The 27,733-nt window shown below is 45.1% G+C and overlaps 1 protein-coding gene and 1 non-coding gene across 2 annotated transcripts in view; both read right to left on the reverse strand.

The window, feature by feature from the left end:
* The window catches only part of TIPIN (TIMELESS interacting protein), a 33,569-nt gene extending 8,546 nt beyond the window's left edge, over positions 1-25,023 (reverse strand). Inside the window, exons 1-6 of the mRNA XM_069766393.1 lie at positions 24,940-25,023; positions 10,389-10,532; positions 9,190-9,289; positions 7,392-7,467; positions 5,079-5,201; positions 3,883-3,946 (exon numbers count right to left, since the gene is read on the reverse strand). Coding sequence (XP_069622494.1) covers positions 3,883-3,946; positions 5,079-5,201; positions 7,392-7,467; positions 9,190-9,289; positions 10,389-10,518 — 493 coding nt within the window. The 5' untranslated portion in view covers positions 10,519-10,532; positions 24,940-25,023. The remainder of the gene's footprint in view (positions 1-3,882; positions 3,947-5,078; positions 5,202-7,391; positions 7,468-9,189; positions 9,290-10,388; positions 10,533-24,939) is intronic.
* On the reverse strand, positions 3,654-3,783 carry LOC138677752 (small Cajal body-specific RNA 14). The gene has a single exon (XR_011321145.1). It is a non-coding gene; the product is annotated as a small Cajal body-specific RNA 14 (non-coding RNA).
* Positions 25,024-27,733: the final 2,710 nt, after the last annotated feature.

Consider the following 27,733-nt stretch of genomic DNA (forward strand, 5'->3'; position numbering starts at 1 on the left):
GCCTCTAGGAATTTTAAAACTGCATTGGGGCTACAACTTTGGTAGGGCCTACTAACGGTGTCTGCCGCCCCAAGTTGTGCCCCAGGTTTCGTCCACATTGCTTCGATCTTCCTACTCTCGTTTAGTAGTTGTTGCAAACTACACTGCATTAGGCCTACAAATTTGGTATGGGGTGTAGAGAGACGGTGTGTTCCACTCCAAGGTGTTCCCCAGGTTTCCTCGCCATTGCTTCGGTCTTCAGACTCTCGTTTAGTAGTTGTTGGAAACTACACTGCATTAGGCCTACAAATTGGGTATGGGGTGTAGAGACGGTGTCTTCCACTCCAAGGTGTTCTCCAGGTTGCCTTTCCTGAGCTTCTATCTTCAGGCTCTTGTTAAATAGTGGTTAAATGGAACAACTACATTTGGCGTACTAGTTGGTTTGGGGCCTACTAACAGTGTCTGCCGCTCCTTGCTGTTCTCCTGGTTTCCTGTCCTGAAATTCCATTTTCAGGCTCTCGTTAAGTAGTTGTTAATGTTAGACTGCATTTGGCCTACTAGTTGGGTTGGGGCCTACTATCGGTGTCTGCCACTCCTTGCTGTTCTCCTCCACTGAACAAAGCTGTGCCGCCTGTTTACTACGGTTGCCAATTTTGAACTGCATTTCGACTACTTACTGATTTGGGCCTACTCTCTGTGTCAGCCTCTCATTCCAGTTGTCCTCCACTGCAATGCCCCCTGGGTAGTCCTGTGTTACCAATTTTGAACTGCATTTAGCCAACTTTATTCTTTGGGCCTATATCTGTGTTTCCTCCTCATCCTGCCCATTGCCCAGCCAGTGATAGATGAGTCTGCTGGTACATTGACCCATAACGCAACATTCCCCGTGCACGCTACACAGCAAGATTGTGACCCTGCTGAAAGTCAGGTTCCTCTTCCCGCATACCATACCACCTTACACGGGGACAAAGAGGAAGGTGCAGATGAAAGTGCAGGTTCCTTCATCAGGTGGGGGAAGGAATACTAGTTGGCGACGTCACTGGCACAGGGCCTCTCATAGTACGCAAAAGTGTTGCTGCCGGTGGGAGGCGCCCCCGCCGTGCAAACACACCGCTGTACTTTGAGGGGCCCTGTGCCAGTGCCAATGCCAACGAGTGGGCCCCCCTGCTTGCTCAGGATCACAGCACTTGCAAAGTTGAAATACTTACCTCTCCCTGCTCCACTGCCGTGACATGGTCCAGATTTCCTGGGCCCACTAATTACTTGAACCAGCCCTACCCCCCACAACTTTAGCCAAATGACCCCCAATTTCAAATGCCTTCCAATTATTCTAAGGTAAATTACGATTGACAAGCTTCTGTAACAAGAATGGATGTTTTTGCCATTAAAATGGGCAGTGTAGGTGTTTTCCTGGCCTCCACTCACTGCCGACTATGCTCCCCCATTGACTTGCATTGGGTTTCGTGTTTCGGTTGATACCCGACTTTTCGCGATAATCGGCCGATTCCACTCGACTCGACTTCTAAGATAGTCGGGTTTCGCGAAACATGGCTCGACTCTAAAAAGGTCAAGGTCGCTCAACCCTATTTGGGAGTATAAACTTATGGCAACCTTTGACACGCTCAGAAATGAATGTATCACATGGATCTGTGTCTTTCTACAGCAACTAAAAATATTTAGAATTGAGAGTCCTCAGAGGTTGATACCCTTTAATGGCTAACTGAAAAGATGGTAAATTTCAAGCTTTCGAGACTACTTGGGTCCCTTCATCAGGCATAGAAGTAGTCTTGAAAGCTTGCAATTTGTTACCATCTTTTCAATTAGCCATTAAAAGGTATCAACCACTGAGGACTCTCAATTCTAAATATTTTTTTATCTACTGGCTAACACGGTACCAAGATAGATATCCATCTATCTATCTTTCCTGTACATCAACTAAGGAATGGGCTCCTCAGACCATTTGGGGGCATCAGGACCATGGACCAGACCCCAATCATGGGACAATAAAACTTTCATACTCCTTATCTATGAACAGATCCAATATTTACAGCCACAACTGCTTCTCCCTCTCCCATAGTGATAGTTCTGCTTCACGACACTTGTCTTATCTATTGGATTATTCTTGTGTCATGCTGTGTATAAATGTGATTGTTCATCAGGCACAGAATAATACAAAATCTGAAGAGACCGGAGTAGTCTGGAAAGCTTACAATTTGTTCCCATCTTTTCAGTTAGTCATGAAAAAGGTATCAACCACTGAGGACTCTCAAATCCAAGTATTTAACAAAGTCACGTGACTTTCAAAAGAGCATGCTAAAGAAGCAGAGTCTCTTGGAAAACATGGTCAGAGGTTACTACAGAGTCTAAAAACTGTGGAACAACTTCAAAAATCTGTTCGACATAAAATTTCAAAGACTGAATTTCCAGACAGAATAGCAAAAAATTCAGAGATTCTTAAGAAATCCATCTGAACAAGGCGGATGGTCAATACTGAAGGTTTGTGATTGAATGGTCGTCATGCGGCACTGCATTTAAAGAAGCACTCCTCCCATCAAAGTTTTTATCCTCTTCATATACTGTAATCCTAATTATATAGAACTGTGTACTTACAATTGTTCATTTTGCCTTTCTACCCAGTCAATTTCTTCTCCATGTAGAAGCAGGAAGTCTCTTGTCCCTGCATTTATCATCCCCCTCTTCAACTCATGACCCAGGTGCTCCCACTCCCTTGCTAGGGACTTTTGCAGTGATGACTCATGAGTCATGCAGGGAAAATTAACCTCCTGTTTCTACACAGAGCTCAGAAGGATTCAGCTGGTCAGTTTTTAATCACATGATGTCATAGACCTAATGTAAAACAGAAGCATTAACTGGGTAGAATGGCAAAATGAGCAATTGTAAGTACTCACTACTATATAATATGATCACTGCAATGTATTAAGAGGATAAAAATGTTGATGGGAGTGTTTTTTAAGTGGTAGTTACCAAGACTAAGCTAATGAGAACAAACAAACCTGTAATTAAAAGGGCCACCGTCACCCCCTCCAGCCGTTATAAACTAAGTAATGCTGCATTCTAACAAGGTGGCTCTTTTAGTTTTTGGTGCATTTATTCCCAAAATAAAGCATTTTATAACTTCTCCAAAATACCCGTCTTTAGACAGGGAGGCAGGTCTTAACCCCCCTGCTTGAACCGCCACACTGCCGTCACTCAAATCTTCAGGGGCGCCGCCCCCTCCACGCTGTTTTCCCATGAAATCCGGCGCCTGCGCTGTTTAGTACTGGCTGGCGCAGGCGCAGTCTGCAAGACTGGATGTGACGTCAGACGGCCAGAGCTCACTGCGCCTGCACCATCCAGTAATAGACAGTGCAGGCGCCGGATCTTATGGGAAAACAGCGCGGAGGGGGCGGCGCCCGGCGCCCCTGAAGATTTGAGTGACGGCAGTGTGGCGTTTCAAGCAGGGGGGTTAAGACCTGCCTCCCTGTCTAAAGACAGGTATTTTGGAGAAGTTATAAAATGCTTTATTTTGGGAATAAATGCACCAAAAACTAAAAGAGCCACCTTGTTAGAATGCAGCATTACTGCTGCACAAGGTGGCTCTTTTAGTTTATAACGGCTGGAGGGGGTGGCAGAGGCCCTTTAAGAGATTAATAAATTAAAGAGACCAGAACTAGAGTGTATGGAGCCATCGCACAGGAAGCCTCACATCTATCCAGGTCCTGTCGGCAGGAACCATTTTATTCTATGTGGCAGCCTGAAGTCACATTAAACTCCTTTTTAATGCAACACTGGGGCATCTGCCACAATCATTTTCACACTTCACCAATTATAGAACTTAGCCATTATGGCACCTATTGTGTGTGCATTTCTATGTGCAATTTGTACACTGAGGTTGGAAAATACCTTCTTCACTAACAAAGTCTTCATGCACAATAGGGAGATCCATGCGTATTCTTTTTAAGCAAGTCTAGAGAGGGAGGAGGGAAAAAAAATAAAAAATTAGGAACAAATGTACTATAAAGATGAACATTACCAGACCGGCTTAGATCATTCATAATGTAGATTCTGCATTCACAAAGAATGGAAGACACATGACCTGACCCATGTTGGATCTCTAAAATCTCAATTGCAAATTTAAATAGGTTCTTTATGGGCACCTGCATCATAATTTAATAGGATATTCATTTAGTATAAGGCCGGAGTCACACTACAGCGAGATACGGCCGAGTCTCGCAGGTTAAAAACAAGCTCTGGCACCGGCACTCCGGAGCGGAGTATGCAGCTCCATGTACGTGCAGCTCCATGTATTGCTATGCAGCCGCACGCTCCGCTCTGGAGTGCCGGAGCTTGGTTTTACCCTGCGAGACTCGGCCGTATCTCGCTGTGTGTGATCCTGCCCTAACACTCACTGTGGGCTTGATGTTCGTACTTGTGACTTTATTTGGTTCTCTTTATCAACTTTTAGCACTTGTGTATAAATTTGCCTCAAGTACATCAGATTTACAGATTCCTGTAGTCTCATGCATAGGTTGGTTATTTTTTCCTTGCAGATTTGAATCTGCAGCATGTCAATTCATTCAGTGTTTTTTTTTTTTTTTACTGCAGATTTCAACCAAACTAAAGAATGGGAAAAACACATTAAAACAAAAACCTGTATTTTATGCTGTTTCTTGCCAACACATCAGTATTTACAGCAGATTTGAATTTTTTTCTGCTGCAAATACCACGGTCAGACTGACTCAATAGGTGAAATGAAAACAATTTATAAGAGACATTGCCGAACATTCTTCTCCATTCTCGCTCTTTGGTTCACAAAATAAAATTTTATTTTATTTTTATTAAAAGAAACAGGAAAAAAAACAAAAAAAAAAAAACACTAGAAAAGTCGATGGTTGTTGAAACTAGTCTTAACAGTTTTCAAAACGACCCCAAAGGCAGCCTGCTCTCTCCCTCGTCAGCAGATACTAACCAATCTGTACAAGCAGTATTTTTCAATCTACAGCCATTGTTCACCAATCTTCTACTATCCTAGCTTTCTGTGAACCAATTTGCTTATTCTACACACTAATTATACAAAAATAATCTCCGCCTTCGCTCACCTGCACTTCCTTCTTGTTTCCTAGAGTCTCCAGTCGATTGAGAAAGTCCTCAAACTGCAGCTTAGGAAAAAGTCTGTGTGCCCAATTCTCCATCTGCCTAATAAGCACTTTCAAATCCTCGGCCTGCAAAAAGAGGGAACAGCAAACAGATCCCCAACTGAAGTCCCATCCAGCACACACACCCTAACATACTTAGGTGCTATGTTTAAAGTACTCTCTATGGCACAAATGCTGAATACACAAACAAAAAAAAAAATGCACTGATAACATGAAGGTTATGGCCTTGGATCAGAATTCTGGCATAAATTTGAAACGTAGCTAAATTTTTGGACAACATGAAGTTCCACTAAAATTTTGCAGGAGTGTCTGACTCCACCAAGTCCCTTCAAAACTCATGAGAAAAACTGCTGGTCTTGATGAATCAGAGCCTGCATGTTAGGAAAAAATATCTATTTTGTAAATTACCATTATATTATTATGAATGGGGCTCCGCCCGCGGATGTTAACCTGCTAAATCCTGCTGTCAATAACGTTACCGCCGGGCGCTTATGGATCATCAAGACAGCAGGGGGGGGGGGGGGGGGGGGGGGGGCGGTCTGCAGAAGACCCCCCATGTCTATCATTGTAAATCTCCTGTGGATGCTGGCTTGTGATCTTTGCTCTACATAACAGATTCAGCTCCACTATGTGTAGCACAGGTGATCAGATGATCACAGCTTCAAGTCTCCCCAAGAGGTTTATTGTATTCATTAACCCCTTCATGACCTTGGGATTTTCCGTTTTTTCCGTGTTCGTTTTTCGCTCCTCTTCTTCCCAGAGCCATAACGTTTATTTTTCCGAGTTGTACTTTTGAACAACATCATTGGTTTTACCATGTCGTGTACTAGAAGATGGGGGAAAAAAATTCCAAGTTCGGTGAAATTGCAAAAAAAAGTGCAATCCCATGCGTGGTTTTTGTTTAGCTTTTTTGCTAGGTTCACTAAATGCTAAAACTGACCTGCCATTATGATTCTCCAGGTCATTACAAGTTCATAGACACTAAACATGTTTAGGTTATTTTTTTTATCTAAGGGGTGAAAAAAAAATCCCAAACTTTGCCAAAAAAAAAAAAAATTGCGTCATTTTCCGATACCCGTAGCGTCTCTATTTTTTGTGATCTGGGGTTGGGTGAGAGCTTATTTTTTGCGTGCCGAGCTGACGTTTTTAATTATACCATTTTGGTGCAAATACGTTCTTTTGATCGCCCGTTATTGCATTTTAATGCAATGTCACGGCGACCCGAAAAAAATGTAATTTTAGCGTTTTGAATTTTTTTCTCACTACGCCGTTTAGCGATCAGGTTAATCCTTAATTTATTGATAGATCGGGCAATTCGGAATAGGGTGAAAGGGGGGTGATTTTAACTTTTTTTTTTTTTTTTTACTTTTGCCATGTTTCAATAGCCTCTGTGGGAGAGGCTATTGAAAATCAGATCGCTCCTATGTAGCTTAATTAACGGCTTGATATGAGTGCTGACCACAGGGTGGCGCTGACAGCAAGCCGGCATCAGCAACCATAGAGGTCTCAAGGAGACATCTGGTTACTATGCCGACGCATCGCTGACCCAGATTATGTGTCGGCGATGAGCGCATTTCCGGCCGCGCGGCCGAAAGTGGTAGATGAATGCCGCTGTCAGCGTTTCACAGCGGCATTTAACTAGTTAATAGCGGCGGGTGGATCGCGACTCCACTCGCTGCTATTGCGCGCACATGTCAGCTGTTCAAAACAGCTGACATGTCGCGGCTTTGATGTAGGCTCACCACCGGAGCCCACATCAAAGGGGGAGATCTGACCTTGGACGTACTATCCTGTCTGAGGTCAGAAAGGGGTTAAAAATTGTGAAAAAACAAAATAAAAAAATACATGTTTGGTATCTGCGTACTCGTATTGACCTGGGGAGTCATATTGCCAGATCAGTTTTAGCATATAATGAACAAGTTTAAAAAAAAACAAAAAACTTTTTTTTGCAATTTCTCCACAACTGGAATTTTTTTTCCTGTTTTCCAGTACACTATAGGCAAAACCAAAGGTGTCATTCAAAAGTACAACTTATCTCGCAAAAAAACAAGCCCTTATACGGCTATATTGATGGAGAAATAAAGTTATGGGTTTTGGAAGAAGGGAAGGAAAAAACAAAGGAAACAAAAACACAAAATCGAAAGGTCATGATGGAGTTAAAAAGCAGCTTCTGCTGTAAAGAACACTTTTTTGCTAATACAGGAGAATGCCGAGTGTTAAGAGCACAAGTGCCACAGTCACCAAACCACCGCTTACCTCATGTCCCTTGCCTTTGAATTTTGTGCCATCAAACAGATGCCTTAAAGCAGGCAAGCCACGCTGTGAAGTGAGCCTAGAGGGAGATACGTAATGTCCCCAATATTATAGAAGGCAGTATTTTTGCTGTATTTTCCAGTATTTCTAAAGCAGCTGTATTACAAAAAATTAACAGTTATAAAGAGAAGTCATCGGAGGGCACGTAGCTTCCTCCTTCCTAGCGTCAACGCAGTCACTGACTGAATGGAGTGCAGGGAAGCAGAGTGCCACTTATTGGGAGGGTGGGAAGATGCCAGTGAAAGGTTACCAAGTGCAGCAGGCATCAAGCTGCATGTAAAGAGCGCTCAGCCTGCATCAACAGGACCCGAGTGTAGTACCCAAGAACAGCCACTAGACAGCACTCAGAGCTGCGGTGTTCCGGCTCCATGCACTGCACTCCTGACTGGTAACAGCTGACCGATGCAGGTGCACATGGCAAACCACCAATCTGACAGCCATGACCCATCCTAAGAGTACAGCAATATTATAACCCTGGACAACTCAAGCTGTAGCACAGTCTGACACTTACTTTTCAGGAAGGACTCATCTTTTGCACAAAAAAACAATTAGGCCTATTCACATAACATTTTGAGCCACAGGTCTGAAGTATATTCAGTGGGTATGGAAAGTATTCAAGCCCCTTTAAATTATTCTCTTGTTGCTTCATTGCAGCCATTTGGTAAATTCAAAAAAGTTCATTTTTTTCCTCATTAATGTACACTCTGCACCTCATCTTGACTAAAAAAACAAAAACAGAATGTAGTAATTTTTGCAAATTTATTAGAAAAGAAAAACTGAAATATCACATGGGCATAAGTATTCAGCCCCTTTGCTCACTATTTATTGAGTAGAAGCACCTTTTGAGCTAGTACAGCCATGGGTCTTCTTGGGAATGATGCAGCAAGTTTTTCACACCTGGATTTGGGGATCCTTTGCCATTCTTCCTTGCAGATCCTCTCCAGTTCCGTTAGTTTGGATGGTAAACATTGCTGGACAGCCATTTTCAGGTCTCTCCAGAGATGCTCAATTTGGTTTAGGTCGGGGCTCTGGCTGGGCCAGTCAAGAATGGTCACAGAGCTGTTCTGAAGCCACTTTGTTATTTTAGCTGTGAGCTTAGGGTCATTGTCTTGTTGGAAGGTGAACCTTAGGCCAAGTCTGAGATCCAGAGCACTCTGGAAGAGGTTTTCATCCAGGATATCTCTGTACTTGGCCGCATTCATGTTTCTTTCAATGGCAACCAGTCGTCCTGTCCCAGCAGCTGGAAAAACACCCCCGTAGCATGATGCTGCCACCACCATGTTTCACTTTTGGGATTGTATTGGGCAGGTGATGAGCAGTGCCTGGTTTTCTCCACACATACCGCTTAGAATTATCACCAAAAAGTAAAGACCGTAAAGACATGCAGTGGGATATGTTGCCTGTACCACTCCTCACAGCAGTCTACTCGGCTTCATCCTATTAAATTTCTGGGCTGTGAGAAAATAAAAGAGAACAAAGCTCATCACAGAGTCGCAGAGCTAGAGGTCAGTGGTATGGTTACCCAGAGCGTGCAGGTACAGGGACACTACACTCTGCACTGACATCCCAAACACAGAGAGTCACACTGATCAAACTACAGCAAGAAACCAACCACAGGCCCCAATCTCAGTAACCCCTCAGTGTTGCCTCATTACTGAATGACAAAGGACCTTTTTCGGTGCAGTCGCAAATTTCTGTGTTCCAAATCTGCCACGTGTTTATATTAAGTGATACAACATACCGCTGAGCATCCAGCTTAGGCTGGGGTCTCTTTACTGCCCGCCTGGCAGGCTTCGGTGCTTCTTCTGGTTGTGTTTGTCCCATGCCTTTAGTCCAGTCATCTAGAAGAACATTAATAAAAAAAAATGTTTTTATATCCATGGTAAAAAAACAAAACAAAAAAACAGAAGAGGGAATAGGCCACCGATCTGAGACAGACAGATTTTAAGCCCCTCAACATTCCAGCAGATCTCTTTTATTTCCCAATCCGGTGGAATGAATGAATGAATGAATTCAAACATCCAGTAGTCGCTGTTTTCCGCCAGTTCCAGAGCTGCTCTAGTCCTCTCCCAAATCAGTTGTGACCAGTCGGTGGCTTACACAGCATTTCTCAATGAAAGTCAGGGACTCAGAAGAAGGCTCTCATGGCCTTGCATTAAGAGGAACTAACAGTTCAAGGAGAGAGTGGGCAAGAAAGCGCTGCCGTCACATGGTGCAAGGGGAGGGACTGGATTAGCATTGGAAACGGTAGAAGAAAGTCACTGGCATTTTAATGCCTTTATCAGACATAGAATGCATCACTTTATATGGCCGAGAACCGATCCCTGCCATTAACCCCTTTAATGCCACTGTCAATCTCTGACCCGGTGGCATGTGCAATTCTGGCCTGGTTGCTATGGCAGCTGATGACCAACATGACTACTATGATAATACTTCTGTAAAGCCCAGCCAGATAGGACATCGTCATTTTATTCATTTATTACAACAGACTTGCAATACAATACACTGAACAAATAATCAGATAAAGACAGATTCAAAACCCTTCCGCCATATATTAAAAAAAAAAAAAAAAAAAAAAAAAAAAAAAAACACATGCCACCAGGTTATTTTTCTCCTGAAGAATAAATCAGAATAGAGGTTTTTTTTTATCATTTCATTGCAGTTGGAATTTCCCTGGTTTTCAGTATATTATATGGTAACATCTATGGTGTTGTTCAAAAATTAAAAATCTTGCAAAAAAAAAAAAAACCCCAATCTTAACCTAGCCACAGTGATTATGTAGCTAGACTGGATACAGAAAATAGACTGCCCTGCACTAGCACTCAATTGTCTTTTCTAGAAAATCAGATGGCAACCCATTCCAGGAAGATAGCATTCAATGGTGTAAACCTGACACCCGCCTTAATGTACAGTACAATACAATATGTTTCCACCAGCTACCTCCATTATCCAGATCCTCATTGTCTCCTGCCCCAGGAGAATGTGGTGGGGGTAATGGAGGGAAACTTTCATCTTCTGTGTGTTCATAATCGGGCAGGTCAAAAAGGTCATTTTCCAATTCATCCATCATTTTTGCATCAATTTCTACAAAATAAGAAATATGTAGCTTAACAGAAATGACGAGCATGACATGATTAATGATACTTCTAAGTAACAGTATGGGAAACATTTCAGAATACATTTGAAGTTAAGCATCATTCCTAACAATCTATACAACATGCCAGAAGTTGTACGAATTACACCTCTGTTCACATCAGAAGTGAGTCATGGAGAGAGACCATTACAAGAAATGCTACAGTAAAAGTATTCATAAGAACATATTACAAATAGAGACCTGTTCAAAAGTATTAGGCTATGTGCACACGTTGCAGATTTGCCTGTGTATAATTCTGCACTGATTCTGTCTCTCTTGGCAGAAAACGCAGTTGAAATTCCATGCGGATTTGATGCGGATTTGTAAGCTAAATATATATTAAAAAAATAAATTAAATTAATATTAAATATAAACACAGTCACCAGCCCATGTAGAAGCATTAACATAATTAACCTAGATATGCTGTAACAAAAAAGCAACTGTTATTAGGCTACGTCCCCATTGTCAGTAACTGGCAGCGCTTTGGACGCTGCACATGTCCGCTGTGTCCAAAGGGCTGCCGGTTTTTGAACGCAAGTGTTCATTGAACCATGTGAAATCACCACACCTTATACATTGGATGGGTAATATTTATCTTGTGGAGACTGAAGTTCTCTGCAAGTTAAATAGACATGCTGCGGTCTGGAAAGATGCGCCACATGTCCATCTCCGCAGGAAAGCCACAGGCGCTGGTACACACATAGTGGGCATGGGATTTCCTCCCGACTCTCAGCGGTGCACGCGGTGGCTTCCGTTCCCAGGGATGCATTGCGCGAATCACCTGAGATGACATCGCAGTCACGCGACCGTGACGTCACAAAGGTCCTTCCCGCAAAGCTGCGTGGCCACTGTTACATACTGCGTGGCCTGTATTAACGCATTGGGTATTCTACAGTATGTATGTGTGTATATATATCATCCACATAGTATATAGCACAGGGCACATAGTATATAGTAAATAATACGTGGCCTGTGCTATATACTATGTGGCTGCTATATACATACATATTATAGAATACCCGATACGTTAGAATTGGGCCACCATCTAGTTTAAAATAATAGAATTATTCTTACCGTTAATTCGGTTTCTAGGAACCTTCCACGACAGCCACTTCGGAGGTTGTCTTCCCCGCCCTAATAGGGGACAGGAACACAAGAGGTTAAATACCCCTCCCCTTCCTGCACCGCCAGTGTTTTCCTGGACACAGTAGCATGTATAGTTACCACAAAAGTGCAGGAATCATCCAATAAGAATATCAGGTAGGGAGGGAAATTAGTGCTGTCGTGGAAGGTTCCTAGAAACCGAATTAACGGTAAGAATAATTCTATTTTCTCTAGTCACCTTCCACGACAGCCACTTCGGAGTAGTACCAACAGCTAATTTCTCTAGGGAGGGACTACAGCCTGCAGAACACGTCTGCCAAACGTTAAATCCCTATTGAAATTTAGCCGGTAATGTCTGGTGAACGTATGGATGGACGACCAGGTGGCGGCTCTGCATATCTGCTCTGCTGAGGCATTCCCCCTCTCTGCCCACGATGTTGCCATTGCTCGGGTAGAGTGTGCCTTCAGAGAGGCAGGTGGATCTAGTCCCTGCGATGAATAAGCCAAGCAAATAGACTGTTTGATCCAGTTTGCGATGGTGTTTTTTGCCGCCTTCTTTCCCTTATTTCGTCCGGAGAACTGAATGAATAAATTTTGATCAATTCGCCAGGCTTCAGTTTGTTGTAAGTAAAATAGAACCACCCTGCGAACATCCAAGGTGTGGAAGGCCTGTTCTTTAGGGTTGGAGGGGTTTGGGCAAAAAGAAGGAAGTAGAATGTCCTGATCTCTGTGGAAATTTGAGACCTCCTTGGGTAAAAAGGATCGGTCTAGTTTTAGTACAATGCTATCCGCAGTGACCGTTAAATAGGGTTCCTGTATTGACAGGGCCTGTAATTCACCAATACGTCTAGCCGTAGTGATTGCGACTAGAAAGATTGTTTTCAAAGTTAAGTTTTTTATGGATATAGCATCCAGGGGTTCGAATGGATCCTGGGTTAGTGCGTTAAGTACAGTATTGAGGTCCCAGGAGGGTACCCTAGTACGGAGTGTAGGACGAATTCTGGATGCGGCTGTCATAAATCGCTTGATCCAGCGGCGATTGGCTAAATTTGAGTCAAAAAAGCTACTAAGGGCCGATACTTGTACTTTGAGTGTGCTAGGGGTAAGGCCTATATCCAAGCCCTTCTGTAAAAATTGTAAGATCCTTGCTATATCAGGATTGAAGGGGTCTGGAACTTCTGGGAAGCACCAGGACGTAAATTTTTTCCAGACCTTAGTGTAGATGGCATTGGTTACTGCCTTTCTGCTTTTTTGAAGGGTCTGGATTACGTCATCTGAGAGTCCTTTAGCTTTTAAGATTGTGGCTTCAGTAGCCATGCAGCCAAGTTCAGTCTGTTTAGGTCCGGATGTAGTAGAGGACCCTGGTGTAGGAGATCGGTCTTTTGAGGTAGAAGGCAGGGACCTTCCAGGGCCATATCTAATAGGGCGCCGTACCAACTCCTCCCGGGCCACAATGGGGCAACCAAGATTGTGGTCACTTCGTCTGTCCTGATTTTTTGCAGGGTTTTCGCCAGCATGGGAATGGGAGGAAAGGCATATGCAAGGTTGAATTTCCACTGGTGTGAAAAGGCATCTATTCCCTGTGCCTTGTCTTTGTAATGAAGGGAGAAAAATGTTTCCACCTTCGCATTTTGCCTGTTGGCGAATAAATCCACCTCTGGAGTACCCCATTTTTCGGCTAGGGACTGAAATACTGCTTGGTTTAGGGACCACTCTCCCGGATGAACGTCTTTCCTGCTGAGGAAATCCGCCTGAGTGTTGTCCAATCCCCTCAGATGTACTGCTGTGACCGATAGAAGGTTCCTCTCTGCCCAGAAGAATATTCTTGCGGCCACTTCTTTTAGAGAGGCATACTTTGTCCCCCCCTGATGTCGTAGATAGGCCACTGTGGTCATATTGTCCGAGTAAATACGAACGTGATGATTTTTGATCAGTGCTGATTGATGCCTTTAGTGCCTCCTCCACAGCTTTCAATTCTCTTAGATTCGAGGAGCTGCTGCTGATGTCCGATGTCCATTGTCCCTGAAAGTGGAAACCCTCTACCACCGCACCCCAGCCTCTTTTGCTGGCATCTGAGCGGAGTGTTTTTAGGGGAAGGTGGTCCCAGCTGACCCCTCTCTGGAGATTTTGATAATCTAGCCACCATTTTAGCGCCGATTTCACATGGCCAGGGAGAAGAATCTTCTGATTCAATGGAGTCTGTCGTCTCCTGGAATGTAGGAGAACATAAGTCTGGAGAGTTCGTGTGTGAGCCTGGGCCCAGGAAACCGATTGTATACATGCGGTCAGGGACCCTAGTACAGACATCGATTCTCTGAGGGTCGGTGCACGCTGGCCTCTGAATTGGTTACCTTGCGGACAAGGTTGATTTGATGATCTTTGGGTAGAAAAGATGTTCTTACATCCGAGTCCAGTAGCACCCCCAGGAATTTTCTTCTTGTGGAGGGATGGACCTCCGATTTCTCCAGATTTGGGATCCAACCCAGGGTTTGTAATATCTCTAGGGACTTTGATACGTCTGTTTCCAGATGGGAGGCAGATGGAGCCATGATAAGCAGGTCGTCTAGATACGGGACTATGCATATTCCCTGCTGACGGATGAAGATTATCGCTTCCGCCATAATCTTTGTGAAGACCCGAGGGGCCGAAGAGATGCCGAAGGGGAGAACATTGAACTGAAAATGTTTGATTTGGTGACCCTTGGAGACTGCGAACCTGAGGAATTTCCTGTGCTCTGGATGGATTGGCACATGGTAGTACGCATCCCTCAGGTCCACAGTCGCCATCATCCAACCCTGACCGATGAGGGGAATCACGGATTTGACTGTCTCCATTTTGAATCTCCTGTATCGGACAGAATCGTTTAAGGGTTTCAAATTTATGATAATTCTGTTCTTCCCCGACGGCTTGGTTATTAGAAAAAGGCGTGAATAATGACCACGTCCTTCCTCTAACTTCGGCACCTGAGAAATCACATTTGATTGTATTAATTTTTGTAGATCTTGTAACAAGGAGTTTTGGAGATCTGGGTTTTGAAGGGAGGTTATCTTTACGCAATGTGGGGGTGGTCTCACGAATTCTATTTTTAATCCTTCTTGAATGGTACGAAGGACCCACTGATTTGCGGAGATGTTTTGCCACTCGGTGAAAAATCGTGAGAGTCGACCCCCGACCGGAGTACAGTCATTGTTTATCTGGGGTTTGCTGGGCCTGAGGGGCCAGGATATTTTTTCCCCTGCCTCCCTTAGGATAACTCCATCTTCCCGTTTTGCCTTTTCCTCTCTGTGAGGTTTGATCACGGGAGGGACGAAAAAAGCGTTTTTTTGGGGTCTTTTGCTCAGGGAGAGATTTCTTTTTATCTGCCGCCTTATCCAAAATATCGTCCAGGACGGGTCCAAATACATTATGACCCTGAAAGGGTATGCTACATAATTTGGACTTGGAGACAAAATCGCCTCCCCAGGATTTTATCCAGAGTGCTCTCCTGGACGAGTTAGAGAGAACGGCAGCTTTCGCGGCTACTCGAACCGATTCAGCAGATGCATCGGCTAGGAACCCTGTAGCTTTCTGTAGTAAGGGTAGGGAGTCTAAAATCTCCTCTCTTGGGGTGCCTTGAGTCAAGTGATCCTCAAGTTTGCGTAACCAGATAAATAGAGATCTGGCCACGCAAGTAGAGGCTATATTAGATTTTAGCAGATTTGTGGAGGTGTCCCAGGACTTTTTTAATAAACTCTCTATTTTACGATCCATCGGATCCTTGAGTTGCGAAGAGTCCTCAAAGGGGAGGGCAGTTTTTTTAGTTACCCTAGACACCTGAACATCTACTTTCGGGGTCTCCCATAAGGAGTTATCCCCATCTAATGGGTACCGGTTTTTCAGTTCCGATGGTATAGTCAGACCTTTTTCAGGGAGGTCCCATTCATGCAGAATTAGATCTCGTAAGTTGTTATGCACCGGGAACCCTTTTTGGTCTTTGGGTTTCAGACCCTCAAACATCTCATCATGTACTGTGAGTGTAACTTCTTCATCCTCTACCCCCATGGTGCTTCTTACTAAACCGATTAGTTCACTCATGTCCTCAGAACTAAAATAATATTTTTTGTTTTCTGATCTACAGGTGGGGGTAGAAGTGGAGCCTTCGTTTTCCCAGTTATCCTCTGAACCTGAGGACTGGATTTCTCCCGAGTCCGGGTCGGATTCTACTGGGGCTTTTTTCCTCTTTTTTGGAGGGGGTGGCTGAGGCACCGACATCTGAGAGAAGGTAGCCATAGAAGAATGGACCTCATCTTTAATGAGGGATCTAATGCTATCCAACAGCGAGGGTTGTTCGGCGCGCAGGACCTCATCCGTACAGGATTGGCAGAGCTTTTTCCCGTATGTTGATGGGAGTTTGGCCGTACACACTTTGCATTTGCGGCTTGACTTTTTAGGGTCGGAAACCTTTTCTCCCTAAGAGAGAGGGTTTGCTAAGCCACTTAGAGGAATATCTATATATACATATATACATAAAAGCACATATGTATATAGGGGATAGCTGGGCCCAACACCTGCTACTTACTTTGGTAGGAGGGGGAACGCTGGCATCTGCAGATGCAGAGCAAGGGGGTCTGTCACTGTCCATGTCCGTCAGGTTGCTAACAGTCAGACAGCTTACCTTGCTACCCGGATCTTTTTATAAGGATCGGTGGTCCAGCGTGCAGTGCTCCTCCCCCCACGTGTGGCCCGATTGGGGTAGGTCCAAGAACGCCCCCGACGCTGTTTGTATGGCGTGCTTCTGCTGCTGGACGCCATTGCCGGCCGGCGTGCGCTCCATGGCACGCTTCCTGGTTGAACCGGAAGTGGCGCGCTTTAACCCGGAAGTCATCAGGCTCTCCGGCCCCAGCCCGGGACGCGCGCCACCTCCAGCGCTGCAGCTGTGGAGGAGGGAACCGGGGGGGCTGCAGGAGGCCCCCGGCAAGCACATCACCGCCCCGCATTGCCCCCAAAGGGAGCGCCGGAGGGGCGGGAGGGTCCCGAGTCGCTCCGAAGAGAGGAGACGGGAGCGGCATTATCAAGGAGGGAAACCCGACCTTCATGCCGCCCGGCTTCTGGGTAAGTGGAGCTCCGTCGCCGGCCACGGCAGCCCCTTCAGAAACTCTTCATGCCCCATAGGGGACAGGAAAACACTGGCGGTGCAGGAAGGGGAGGGGTATTTAACCTCTTGTGTTCCTGTCCCCTATTAGGGCGGGGAAGACAACCTCCGAAGTGGCTGTCGTGGAAGGTGACTAGAGAAAAAAAAGTAACTAACTCTGGCTGTATTATGTCTCCTCTCCCAAAAGCTGTGCTTACATGCCTCATTGTTTGTTTGTTTTATTATTTATTTATTTTTAAACGTGGTAAAAATTGTTCCATTTCATAAAGGAGAAAACAAAAACAAAACATGTGAACATCTTGTGTAAATAAGACCTAAGATTCCTTTAATTTTATTTATAGTTTATTTTTAACAAGATTTAGCCCTTTTACAAATGCAGATTGGGTTTCTGCTGCGGATTTGAGAGCGGCTTCCTTACAGGACATGTCACTTAGTGATATTTGCAGCAGGAAGCCAAACACGGATTTGCCCACTGCAGGGGACCACCAGCAATTATAAACTGAAAATTTGAGACAACAATATCAAGGTCAGATTCATATTCCTGCAGCAGATTCTCTGTCTAATCAGCATCTGATATTTCAAACGTCCGCGTGAACATAGGTTTAAAATGCATTTTAACCATCCGGTAATAAAGCATGATTAGTGACTATCGGAATCCGCGTTCATTATACTATCTGGCAGGCTCTGAACATCTCAGACCCAGGATCGCATTACCCATATGTCACATAAGAAATTCAGCAACGAGCCGATGAAAAGCGTTCTGAGCACCGCAGTACATGATGTTACCAAGAGTGGTGTAATAGAAGGAGGATTACACAGCTCTTAGCCAAAACAGGATTATTCACCATGGATGATGGCCACTATACATACAGTGCACAGAGTAACACGAGACGACATGTTGCCCTGTTCTTACCGTGTGCTGTGAATTACACGTGAGCCGACACTGCCCCAACCACGACCACCGTCATAAATGGACGCAGTCACTGCATTACTGCCTGCCCCACCTCGGCACTGTGCGGCCTCTTAGGGTATGTGCACACGGAGAAAGCTCCTCTGCGGATTTTTCCGCAGCGGATTTGATAAATCCGCAGGGGAAAACCGCTGCGGTTTTTCCTGCGGATTTATCGCGGTTTCTATTGCGGATTCCGCTACAGTTTTATATCTGAAGTTTTCTATTGGAGCAGGTGTAAAAACGCTGCGGATTCCGCACAAAGAATTGACATGCTGCGGAAAATAAAACACTGCGTTTCCGCGCATTTTTTTCCGCAGCATGTGCACTGCGGATTTTGCTTCCCATAGGTTTACATTGTACTGTAAACTCATGGGAAACTGCTGCGGATCCGCAGCAAAATCCGCATCGTGTGCACATACCTTACTGCAGGGTGAACACGCTGCACATTTTCCATCCAAATTTCCAGGTGGAAAATCTATACAGTACTGCAATGTGGACAAGCTTGTATTTATTAAAATACTGCAAAATGGAAAGAAAAAAAACAAAACCGCTATACAATTTGTTGTAGCCTGCACCCACTGTCCCCGATCCAGACGACAGTTTCTTGCAGAATTCTGATGTAATATGGATTGAAATGTGTCCGTTTCGAAACTTATAGTGTGAATTTTCACCTTTTTATGCCAGAATTGGCCTGCTACACCAACTTTATATAAAGTGGACAGAGCTGGATGATGAATGAATGAATCATAACCTACACCACTAAAGTGTCAGAAAGCAATCGCAACACTCAATTCCAATCATTTCAACTAACACGATCAGCTGATTTTTCATACGGCCCAATATCGACCAATAAAAAAAAATAAAAAAAAAAATTCATCTTTACTTACTCCACTGCTGCTCAAGCACTGCCGACATCATGGGAGAAAAAGACCAATCTATGGTCGAAACGTCGCTGTTTTACTATGGCTGAATAAAGATTCTTTATTGGATTATTACACCCGGTTGGAGCGCTGTTCTTCTGTGTTGGAGTATATGTGTTACCCAGGAGGGTTCCCTGGATATGGAACGAGCGCCCCGATAAGCGAGTGCTGTCAGCCATCTTTATATTTTACATCATGGGAGAAGAGTCATTCAAGACCGATCAGCACAAAGAGCCACAGGTGAACACATTCCGTAGGGATCCATGTGGGATCAAAAAGAGAAAGAGCAGTCATTTTGGTTAACGGAGTCATATGATCCTGGTCACCAAAGAGAGCCGGTCTGCCCATCATTAGAGCATGGGACTGTTGTAGCCAATCACTGGGCTCAGCAATGAGGTAGATGGCCACAGTGAATACAGCGATTGGCTGCAGCGCTAAAGTGCAGAAGTCTTAGACTACATTCCCACAATGAGTTTTTGATGCTGCAGATTTTCTGCATCTACTATTAATAGTGATGAGCGAGTGTACTCGTTGCTCAGGTGATCTCCGAGTATTTGTGAGTACTCGGAGATTTAGGGTATGTGTCCACGTTCAGGCTTGCTTCAGGATTTGGTCAGGATTTTATGCAGGTAAAATCCTGACCAAATCTGCTCCTGAGGTCACTGGCAGGTCACCTGCGGTGTTCTTGCGTGTTTTGCTGATTGTAACAACATGCTGCGTTCTGAAAAAACGCGCCGCATGTGCGTTTTTGTGGCAAAAATGCATGCGCTTTTTCCTGCATAATGGAGACAGGATTTCATTAAATCCCCTACACTATGCTGTAACATCTGGACGCTGCATTTTTGACGCTAATGAAAAACACAGCGTCAAAAACGCAGCGTTTCCTGAACGTGGAAACATACCCCAACGGTAGATTTCCTTGCCGCAGCTGCTTGATTTGCGGCTACTAGACAGCTTGATTACATGTGAGGATTCCCTAGCAACTAGGCAACCCCCACATGTACTCAGGCTGGGTAGTAGCTGTAAATCATTCAGCTGCCACGATGAAAACTAAATCTCCGAGCAGTCAAATACTCAGAGACCATCCGAGCAACGAGTATACTCGCTCATCACTACCTATTAAGTACCATATACACTCGGGTATAAGCCAAGATTTGCAGCCCATTTTTTTAGGCTGAAAGTGCCCCTCTCTGCTTATACTCGAGTCATTTTCCTGGGTAGGGGAGGGGAGGGAAATCAGTGGGGGAGGGAGAGGCTGTCACATACTCACCTGCTCCTGGCGAGGTCCCTGGCAGCTTCTGATGGACTTTCCGGGCGCGGCAGCTCTTCCAGCGCTGAGCGGTCACATGGTACTGCTCATTACAGTAATGAATATGGATGCGACTCCACTCCCATAAGAGTGGAGTCGCGTCCATAATCATTACTGTAATGAGTAGCTGCTGCGCCCGGAGAGTCCATCAGAGAAGCTCCCAGGGACCGCGTCGGGAGCAGGTGAGTATAATGGGGAGGGGGAGCACAGAGATATTCACCTCTCCTCGTTCCACTGCCGGGCGCCGTCTTCCGCGTCATCTGCCTGTGACGCTCAGATCAGAGGGAGCGATGACGTGGTTAGTGCGCGCCCTCTGCCTTAGCGTCAGTGCGGAGGACGGGGGAAGACACAGCGGCGCCCGGCGGTGGAACGGGGAAAGGTGACTATAGCAAGTGCAGGGGCCTGAGAGACAAGAGGCGAGTGTCATTTTTTTCTTTTAATCGCAGCAACAGCATATGGGGCATAGTAGTCTATGGAGCATCTTATGGGGTCATAATCAGCATTTGTGCAGCATTATATGGGGCAAATATCTCTATGGAGCATCTTATGGGGCCATAATCAGCATTTGTGCAGCATTATTTGGGGCATATTTTAATATGGAGCATCTTATGGGGCCCATCATGAACTGTATGGAGCATTACATGGGGCTCCTGATTCAATATGGATATTCAAAAACACTTAACCTACTGATGTCTCAATTAATTTTACTTTTATTGGTACCTATTTTTATTTTTGACATTTATGAGTAGCTGCTGCATCTTCCACCCTAGGCTTATACTCGAGTCATTACATTTTCCCAGTTTTTTGTGGCAAAATTGTGTGTGTGTGGGGAGGGGGGTCAGCTTATACTCGAGTATCTACGGTAATTCAGAAAAGACAAAAAAAAAAAAAATGACTGGCACATCCAGACTAGTGTGAATAGGTGCATACCAGGAGCTACCTCCATATACAATATACAAAAAAAGGTTGCACTCCATCATGCTAAAGCATGTCAATTTGGAATATGTGAAATAAAATATGAGACGCTTAGCATAAAATTTGGCCAAATATTATATGCCCATCAACAATAGTCAAGGTGGTCTCAGTCTGATCGGTCCCTGACCTGTGTGAATACCTCTCATAGGCTGATGACTGAATTCCTGGGTGAATGTGGACACCTCTGTCAGCAATGACTGCATTTATGGTTTGTATATTTTTGTATATTAAGTAAATTAGGTTACATGTGCTTTTACCCTGGCTTTTGTTTCTTTCTTTTGTCATGTTTTAAATAAAGCTGCCTTGTTTATAATACTTCCTGGTCTTTGGCTTTGACATAGTCACATGCAGATTACATGCATTTACACAGCAGAAATGCATTAAAAACATGTTTGTTTTTTACCTGTAGATTTTCCACTGTTGGGCTTTCTTGCAGAAATTTCCTGACCAAAATCGGACAATTTCTGCAAGAAATCCTCATGCGTTTTTTTCGTGATTTTCTCATGAGCTTCCCAATGCATGAAATAGTGGCAAAAATGCAAAAAAATCCACAAAATTAATGAACATGCTGTGTTTTTTTGCAGAGAAAAACACATCATGTGCACAAAAATTGCAGAATGCATTAAAAATGATGGGATGCTTATGTACGCGTTTAAGCTTTTTTTTTCCACGGAAAACGGACGAAAAAAAACGTGTGATCATAGCCTTAATGCAATACTATGGGAAAAATCTGCCAAGAAAACTCAGTGGATCTGCAAGAAGCAGAAATGTAGATTCGAAACAAGCACCGCAGGTCAGTTTATGCAGAGAAAAGAAAAAAGCAAAATATTGGACATGAGCGCTCTATGAATCCCATCCATTTTGCTGAAACTGTAAGATCCTGTATTTTTTTTTTTTTTGACCCAGCAGCAAAACCCCATAGTCTAAGGCTATGTGCACACGTTGCGGATTTTGCTGCGGATCAGCAGGGTTTCCGCAGCTGCGAATCCGCAGCAGTTTCTTATGAGTTTACAGTACAATGTAAACTTATGGGAAACCAGAAACGCTGTGCACATGCTGCGGAAAAAGCCGCGTGGAAACGCAGCGGTTTATTTTCCGCAGCATATCAATTCTTTGTGCGGAATCCGCAGCGGTTTTCCATCTGCTCCAATAGAAAACTGCACATGGAAAACCGCAGCAGAATGAGCATTAAAAACCGCAGCGGTTTTGCACTGAGGATTTATCAAATCCGCTGCGGAAAAATCCGCAATGGAATCCGCAGCGTGTGCACATAGCCTCAGGCCTCTTTCACATTTCCATCGGTACGGGGCCGTCGCAAACTGTCAGCCCAACGTACATTGTGCAAATAGTGCACAACGTGAGCAGCGGATGCAGTTTTCAGACACATCTGCTGCCCATTATGAGTTTCGGGGAGGAAAGGGGCAGAGTTTCGGCCGTGCATGCACGGTCGGAAACGGCGGTTCCGACGGACGAAAAAACGTTACATTGAACGTTTTTTCGTCACAATGGGACGCAAAATTACGACGCATCCATTGCACGTCGGATGCGATGTCTTGCCATATGTCGCAAAGCGTCGCTAATGCAAGTCTATGGAGAAAAAAAAACGCATCCTGTGGACAACTTTGCAGGATGCGTTTTTTTCTCCAAAACGACGCATTGCGACGTTGGCCAAACGACGGAAGTGTGAAAGAGGCCTAAGGCTTAGGTCACACCAGTATATAAGTGTATATTCTCTCATCCAAGAGAATAGTTATGCTAATCATACTCGGATCCGAGTTTGCTCCAATTCTCGGATGAGGAAAACAAACAAAAAAAACTAAAAAAAAAAAAAAAACAACATTTCTCTATAGCGTCAGTCGCTGAAAATGGGACTGCATTCAGATGAGCATCCGAGTGCCGTTTAAAGATTTCCACAAACTTAGGAGAGTGTTTTACTGCTTCAGAGTGAAACTGCAGTATGCGTTTATTTTTTGGGGGTCAGAGTGCAATTTGGTAAACAACATTCGGAACACGGATCGCGTTTGGATTTAACAGCACAAACCTGCAGAACAAAAAAAATAAAAAGTGGAAAATCTCTAATGTCCAGCCTGATCTGCCCAAACATAGGTTCATACGTTTCGGTTGTGTAACAGCTATAAGCAGTAGTGATGATCGAATATACTCGTTACTCGAGATTTCCTGAGCACGCTCGGGTATTTTTTTAGTGCTCGGAGATTTAGTTTTCCGCAGCTGAATGATTTACATCTGTGAATGATTTACATCTGTTAGCCAGCTTGATTACATGTGGGGATTCCCTAGCAACCAGGTAACCCCCACATGTACTTATGCTGGCTAACAGATGTAAATCATTCAGCTGCGGCAAGAAAAACTAAATCTCCGAGCACTAAAAAATACTCGGAAGGACCCCGAGTGTGCTCAGGAAATCTCGAGTAACGAGTATATTCGCTCATCTACTATATAATTGTCTAAGGGTCACTTCCGTCTTTCTGTCCTTCTGTCTGTCACGGATATTCATTGGTCGCGGCCTCTGTCTGTCATGGAATCCAAGTCGCTGATTGGTCTCGCCAGCTACCTGTCATGGCTGCCATGACCAATCAGCGACGGCCACAGTCCGATTAGTCCCTCCCTACTCCCCTGCAGTCGGCGCCTGCTCCATACTCCCCGCAGTCACCGCTCACACAGGGTTAATGCCAGCGGTAACAGACCGCGTCAATAGTAAAAACATCTAATGCTAAAAATAATTTAAAAAAAATAAAATTATTATATACTCGCCTTTCACGACGCTCCGGTGACCCCCGGCAGGTTGCGTTGCCAAGAATAGTATGGGAGAAGGTCCTGCCATGACGTCACAGTCATGTGACCGCGACGTCATCACAGTGCCTGCGCGAGAACGACCTGCCGTGACATCACGGTCATGTGACCGAACTACAAGGGGCCCTCGGAAGGTATGTTTATTTTTTAACCTGTGACACACGTAGCTGGGCAATATACTACGTGGAAAGGCACGTTCTAGAATACTCTATACGTTAGAATCGGGCCTCCATCTAGTCACTAATAAGCGATTAGTCATTGGGCTACGAAGATCATATCTGTGTCGTTTATTTGACACGAAAAAGTAGATTGTACACAGATTATTATGCTAAAATGACGCCATATTCTTTTCTAGGCGATTTCCCCTCTAATGCAGTGTGCTCTAGCTGTGGATCCAGTCTAGGAGCTTTCCCATCGGCTCCTTCATAGGAAAGTGACAGTATGTAAGTGTACAGAGAAAGAAGCCAGAGCATTCCGCTATATCCCGCTGTGTGAGGTGCACGGCTGCGTCTACACAGAGCGTTTTCTGCAGATTTTCCATAGATCATACAAACTGGCTGAGAGTTTTCCAAGGGTCATTCACACCTTATTTTGGGCTCGGATCTCGCCGAGTCCACAAGGGCTCCTCTGCCAGAGAACGTGCGGGCCAATGAGCCGACCCTGTGATCAGAGGCCGTGTGTGGCTGTCACATGGGGAAGAATGCCGCTACAGCATGTGCTGGAGAATCAGTGGCAAATCCGCACTGTGTGAACGTATCCCGCCACACATTGTCAGCAGCACATCACCAGCATAAACAAGAGCTGTGCTGCCGAGAACATGCAACCTGTACAGGGAGCGGACGGCCATAGCCATCCCTCGCCCACATAGTCTGCATCAGCCCATGACGTAAGAGGCCACTATACACAGCAATCAGCTCCAGAACTGTGTACTGTGGGTGACTGCTGCATGCTGGGATCTGTAGTTCCACACTGCAGGTGGCTAGTGCTGCAGAACCTGTAACTCACAAACTCCCGTACAAAGCAAGAGCTTCTAGGATGACACCAGACCTGCCACAGAAGAGTCAGCTATGCACCCCGCCATGGTCAGCTATGCACAGCCGCACCGTCCTGCACAGGCATGCAGCCCATACCGGCCGCACGGCCCCCGTGCTTATACCTGTAATGGACGCGCCCAGCTCTCAAGCCTCCCGGTCACCTCCAGCACCCGCGCCTTCCGGGTATGTGACGTCACGGCAAGGAGGAGGAGCTACCGCTGACTGCCTTGTTTCTAGGAAACAGCTTCGTGACCCTCATCCGAAAAGAGCGGGAGATGTAAATGAAAAAAAAAAAACTTTATTGTTCACAAACAAATGATTTATCCTTCTACAACTCAGGCCCTCAGTGTTGCTATTTGCACACCTTGCTGATTTTGGCTACTTTCACACTAGCGTTGTTTGGCCTCCGTCGCAATGCATCGTTTTGGAGAAAAAACGCATCCTGCAAAGTTGCGCGCAGGATGCGTTTTTTTCTCCATAGACTTTCATTAGCGACGCATTGCGACTGATTGCGACACGTCGCATCCGGATACGTCGTGTTTTGGCGGACCGTCGGCACAAAAAAAGTTACATGTAACGTTTTTTTGTGCGTCGTGTCCATCATTTCAGACCGCGCATGCGTGGCCGGAACTCCGCCCCCTCCTCCCCGGACCTTACAATGGGGCAGCGGATGCGTTGAAAAACTGCATCCGCTGCCCCCGTTGTGCTTTTACTTCACAGCATGCGTCGGCCCGACGCACTGCGACGGGCCCGCACTGACGCTAGTGTGAAAGTAGCCTTTGATGCAGAGCCGCAGAGGAATGGCCGCTACTGATTCACAGCAGTTTTCCATGCGTTGTACAGTACCATGTAAACCTATGGAAAACAAAATCCGCAGTGCACATGCTGCGGAAAAAAACGCCTGGAAACGCTGCGTTGTTTATTCTGCAGCATGTCAATTCTTTGTGCTCCATAATAGGAATCCGCAGGTGTAAAACCGCAGGTAAAATCCGCAAAAAAAACGTGGTAAATCCACAGTGCGGAAATCAGTCCGGAAAAATCTGCAGAGTAATCCGCGGCATGTGCACATAACCCCGGCTGCGTCGCTCTCCTGTCACTATATTAACCCCTTCCCAGCAGAGGCAATGTTCTGTTTTTGGGCTTTTGGGTTTTTTTTTGTTCCTGGAGAGAAGGAGATCTTGGGAGGATCGGAGATTATATGAGGGAAGATATTGAGAGATTAGTTTGGAAATATACGGATGAGAAAGGTTATGGATGGCTTTGTAGGTCAGTGTTAGTAGTTTAAACTGGATACGCTGGGAAATTGGGAGCCAGTGAAGGGATTTGCAAAGAGGGGAAGCAGGAGTGTAGTGAGGAGAGAGATTAATTAGTCAGGCAGCAGAGTTATGGACGGACTGGAGGGGTGCAAGAGTGTTAGAAGGTAGGCCACAGAGGAGCATGTTGCAGTAGTCGAGGCGGGAGATGATTAGAGCATGCACAAGCATTTTGGTAGAGTGAGGGTTGAGGAAAGGACGGATTCTGAAAATATTTTTGAGCTGGAGGCGACAGGAGGTGGCGAGAGCTTGGATGTGCGGTTTGAAGGACAGCGCAGAGTCCAGGGTTACTCCGAGGCAGCGGATTTTGGGGAAAGTGTGATTTCATTTATTTTGATAGATCAGGTAGGGAAGATATGCGAGATGGAGGAAAGATAATTAGTTCAGATTTGTCCACATTGAGCTTGAGGAAGCGAGAGGAGAAGAAGGAGGATATGGCTGATAGACACTTTGGGATTCTGGAGAGCATAGAGGTGACATCTGGGCCAGAGAGGTAGATCTGAGTGTCATCAGCATATAGATGGTACTCGAAGCCATATGACCTTATGAGTTGTCCCAGGCCGAGTGTATAGATTGAGAAGAGTAAGGACCCAAGGACAGAGCCTTGAGGGACACCAACAGAGAGGGGGCGAGATGAAGAGGTAGTATAGGAGTTGGAAACCCTAAGGGTATGTGTCCAAGTTCAGGATTGCATCAGGATTTTGTCAGGATTTTTCATCAGTATTTGTAAGCCAAAACCAGGAGTGGGTGATAAATGCAAAAGTGGAGCATATGTTTCTATTATACTTTTCTTCTAATTGTTCCACTCCTGGTTTTGGCTTACAAATACTGATGAAAAATCCTGACCAAATCCTGATGCAATCCTGAACGTGGACACATACCCTAAATGTGCAGTTGGTAAGGTATGAGGAGATCCAAGATAGGGCGAGGTCTTTGACCCCAAAGGAAGAGAGGATCTGTAGTAGGAGGCAGTGGTCAACTGTGTCGAAGGCAGAGGACAGGTCTAGAAGGAGGAGTATAGAGCATTGTCTGCTAGGTTTGGCTGTAAGTAAGTCGTTAGTAATTTTGGTCAGGGCAGTCTCAGTGGAATGGTGGGGACGGAAGCCAGATTGTAGGTTGTCGAAGAGAGAGATGCAAAGTGAGAGGAAAGTTCAGCATGGACGTGCTGCTCAAGGAGTTTGGATGCAAATGGGAGCAAAGATATGGGGTGATAGCTGGATATAGTGCTTGGGTCAAGGGATGGCTTTTTGAGGATAGGTGTGATTGTGGCATGTTTGAAAGCAGTGGGGAAGGTACCAGAAGTTAGTGATAGGTTGAAGAGATGGGTTAGGGATGGGATTAGTGTGGTGGTGAGGTTGGGGAGGAGGTGGGATGGGGTCCAGTGCACAAGTGGTGAGGTGTGATTTGGAGAGAAGATGAGCAAACATCATGTATACGCCTACTCAAAAGTGTATATAACTGCATGTAACCAGTAAACGTTATGGCTTCTGAAACAGATTCACGTCTGTCTCTGTCGATCATTTCTCCAGAGAACTCACACATTTGGCAGCCATCCAATATCCCTGAGGGTCTGACTTGCAGACCACCCTAACACCTTCAATGA

The sequence above is a fragment of the Ranitomeya imitator genome, chromosome 4 (genome assembly GCF_032444005.1).
Source record: "Ranitomeya imitator isolate aRanImi1 chromosome 4, aRanImi1.pri, whole genome shotgun sequence".
In the NCBI taxonomy this organism is placed as follows: Eukaryota; Metazoa; Chordata; class Amphibia; order Anura; family Dendrobatidae; genus Ranitomeya; species Ranitomeya imitator.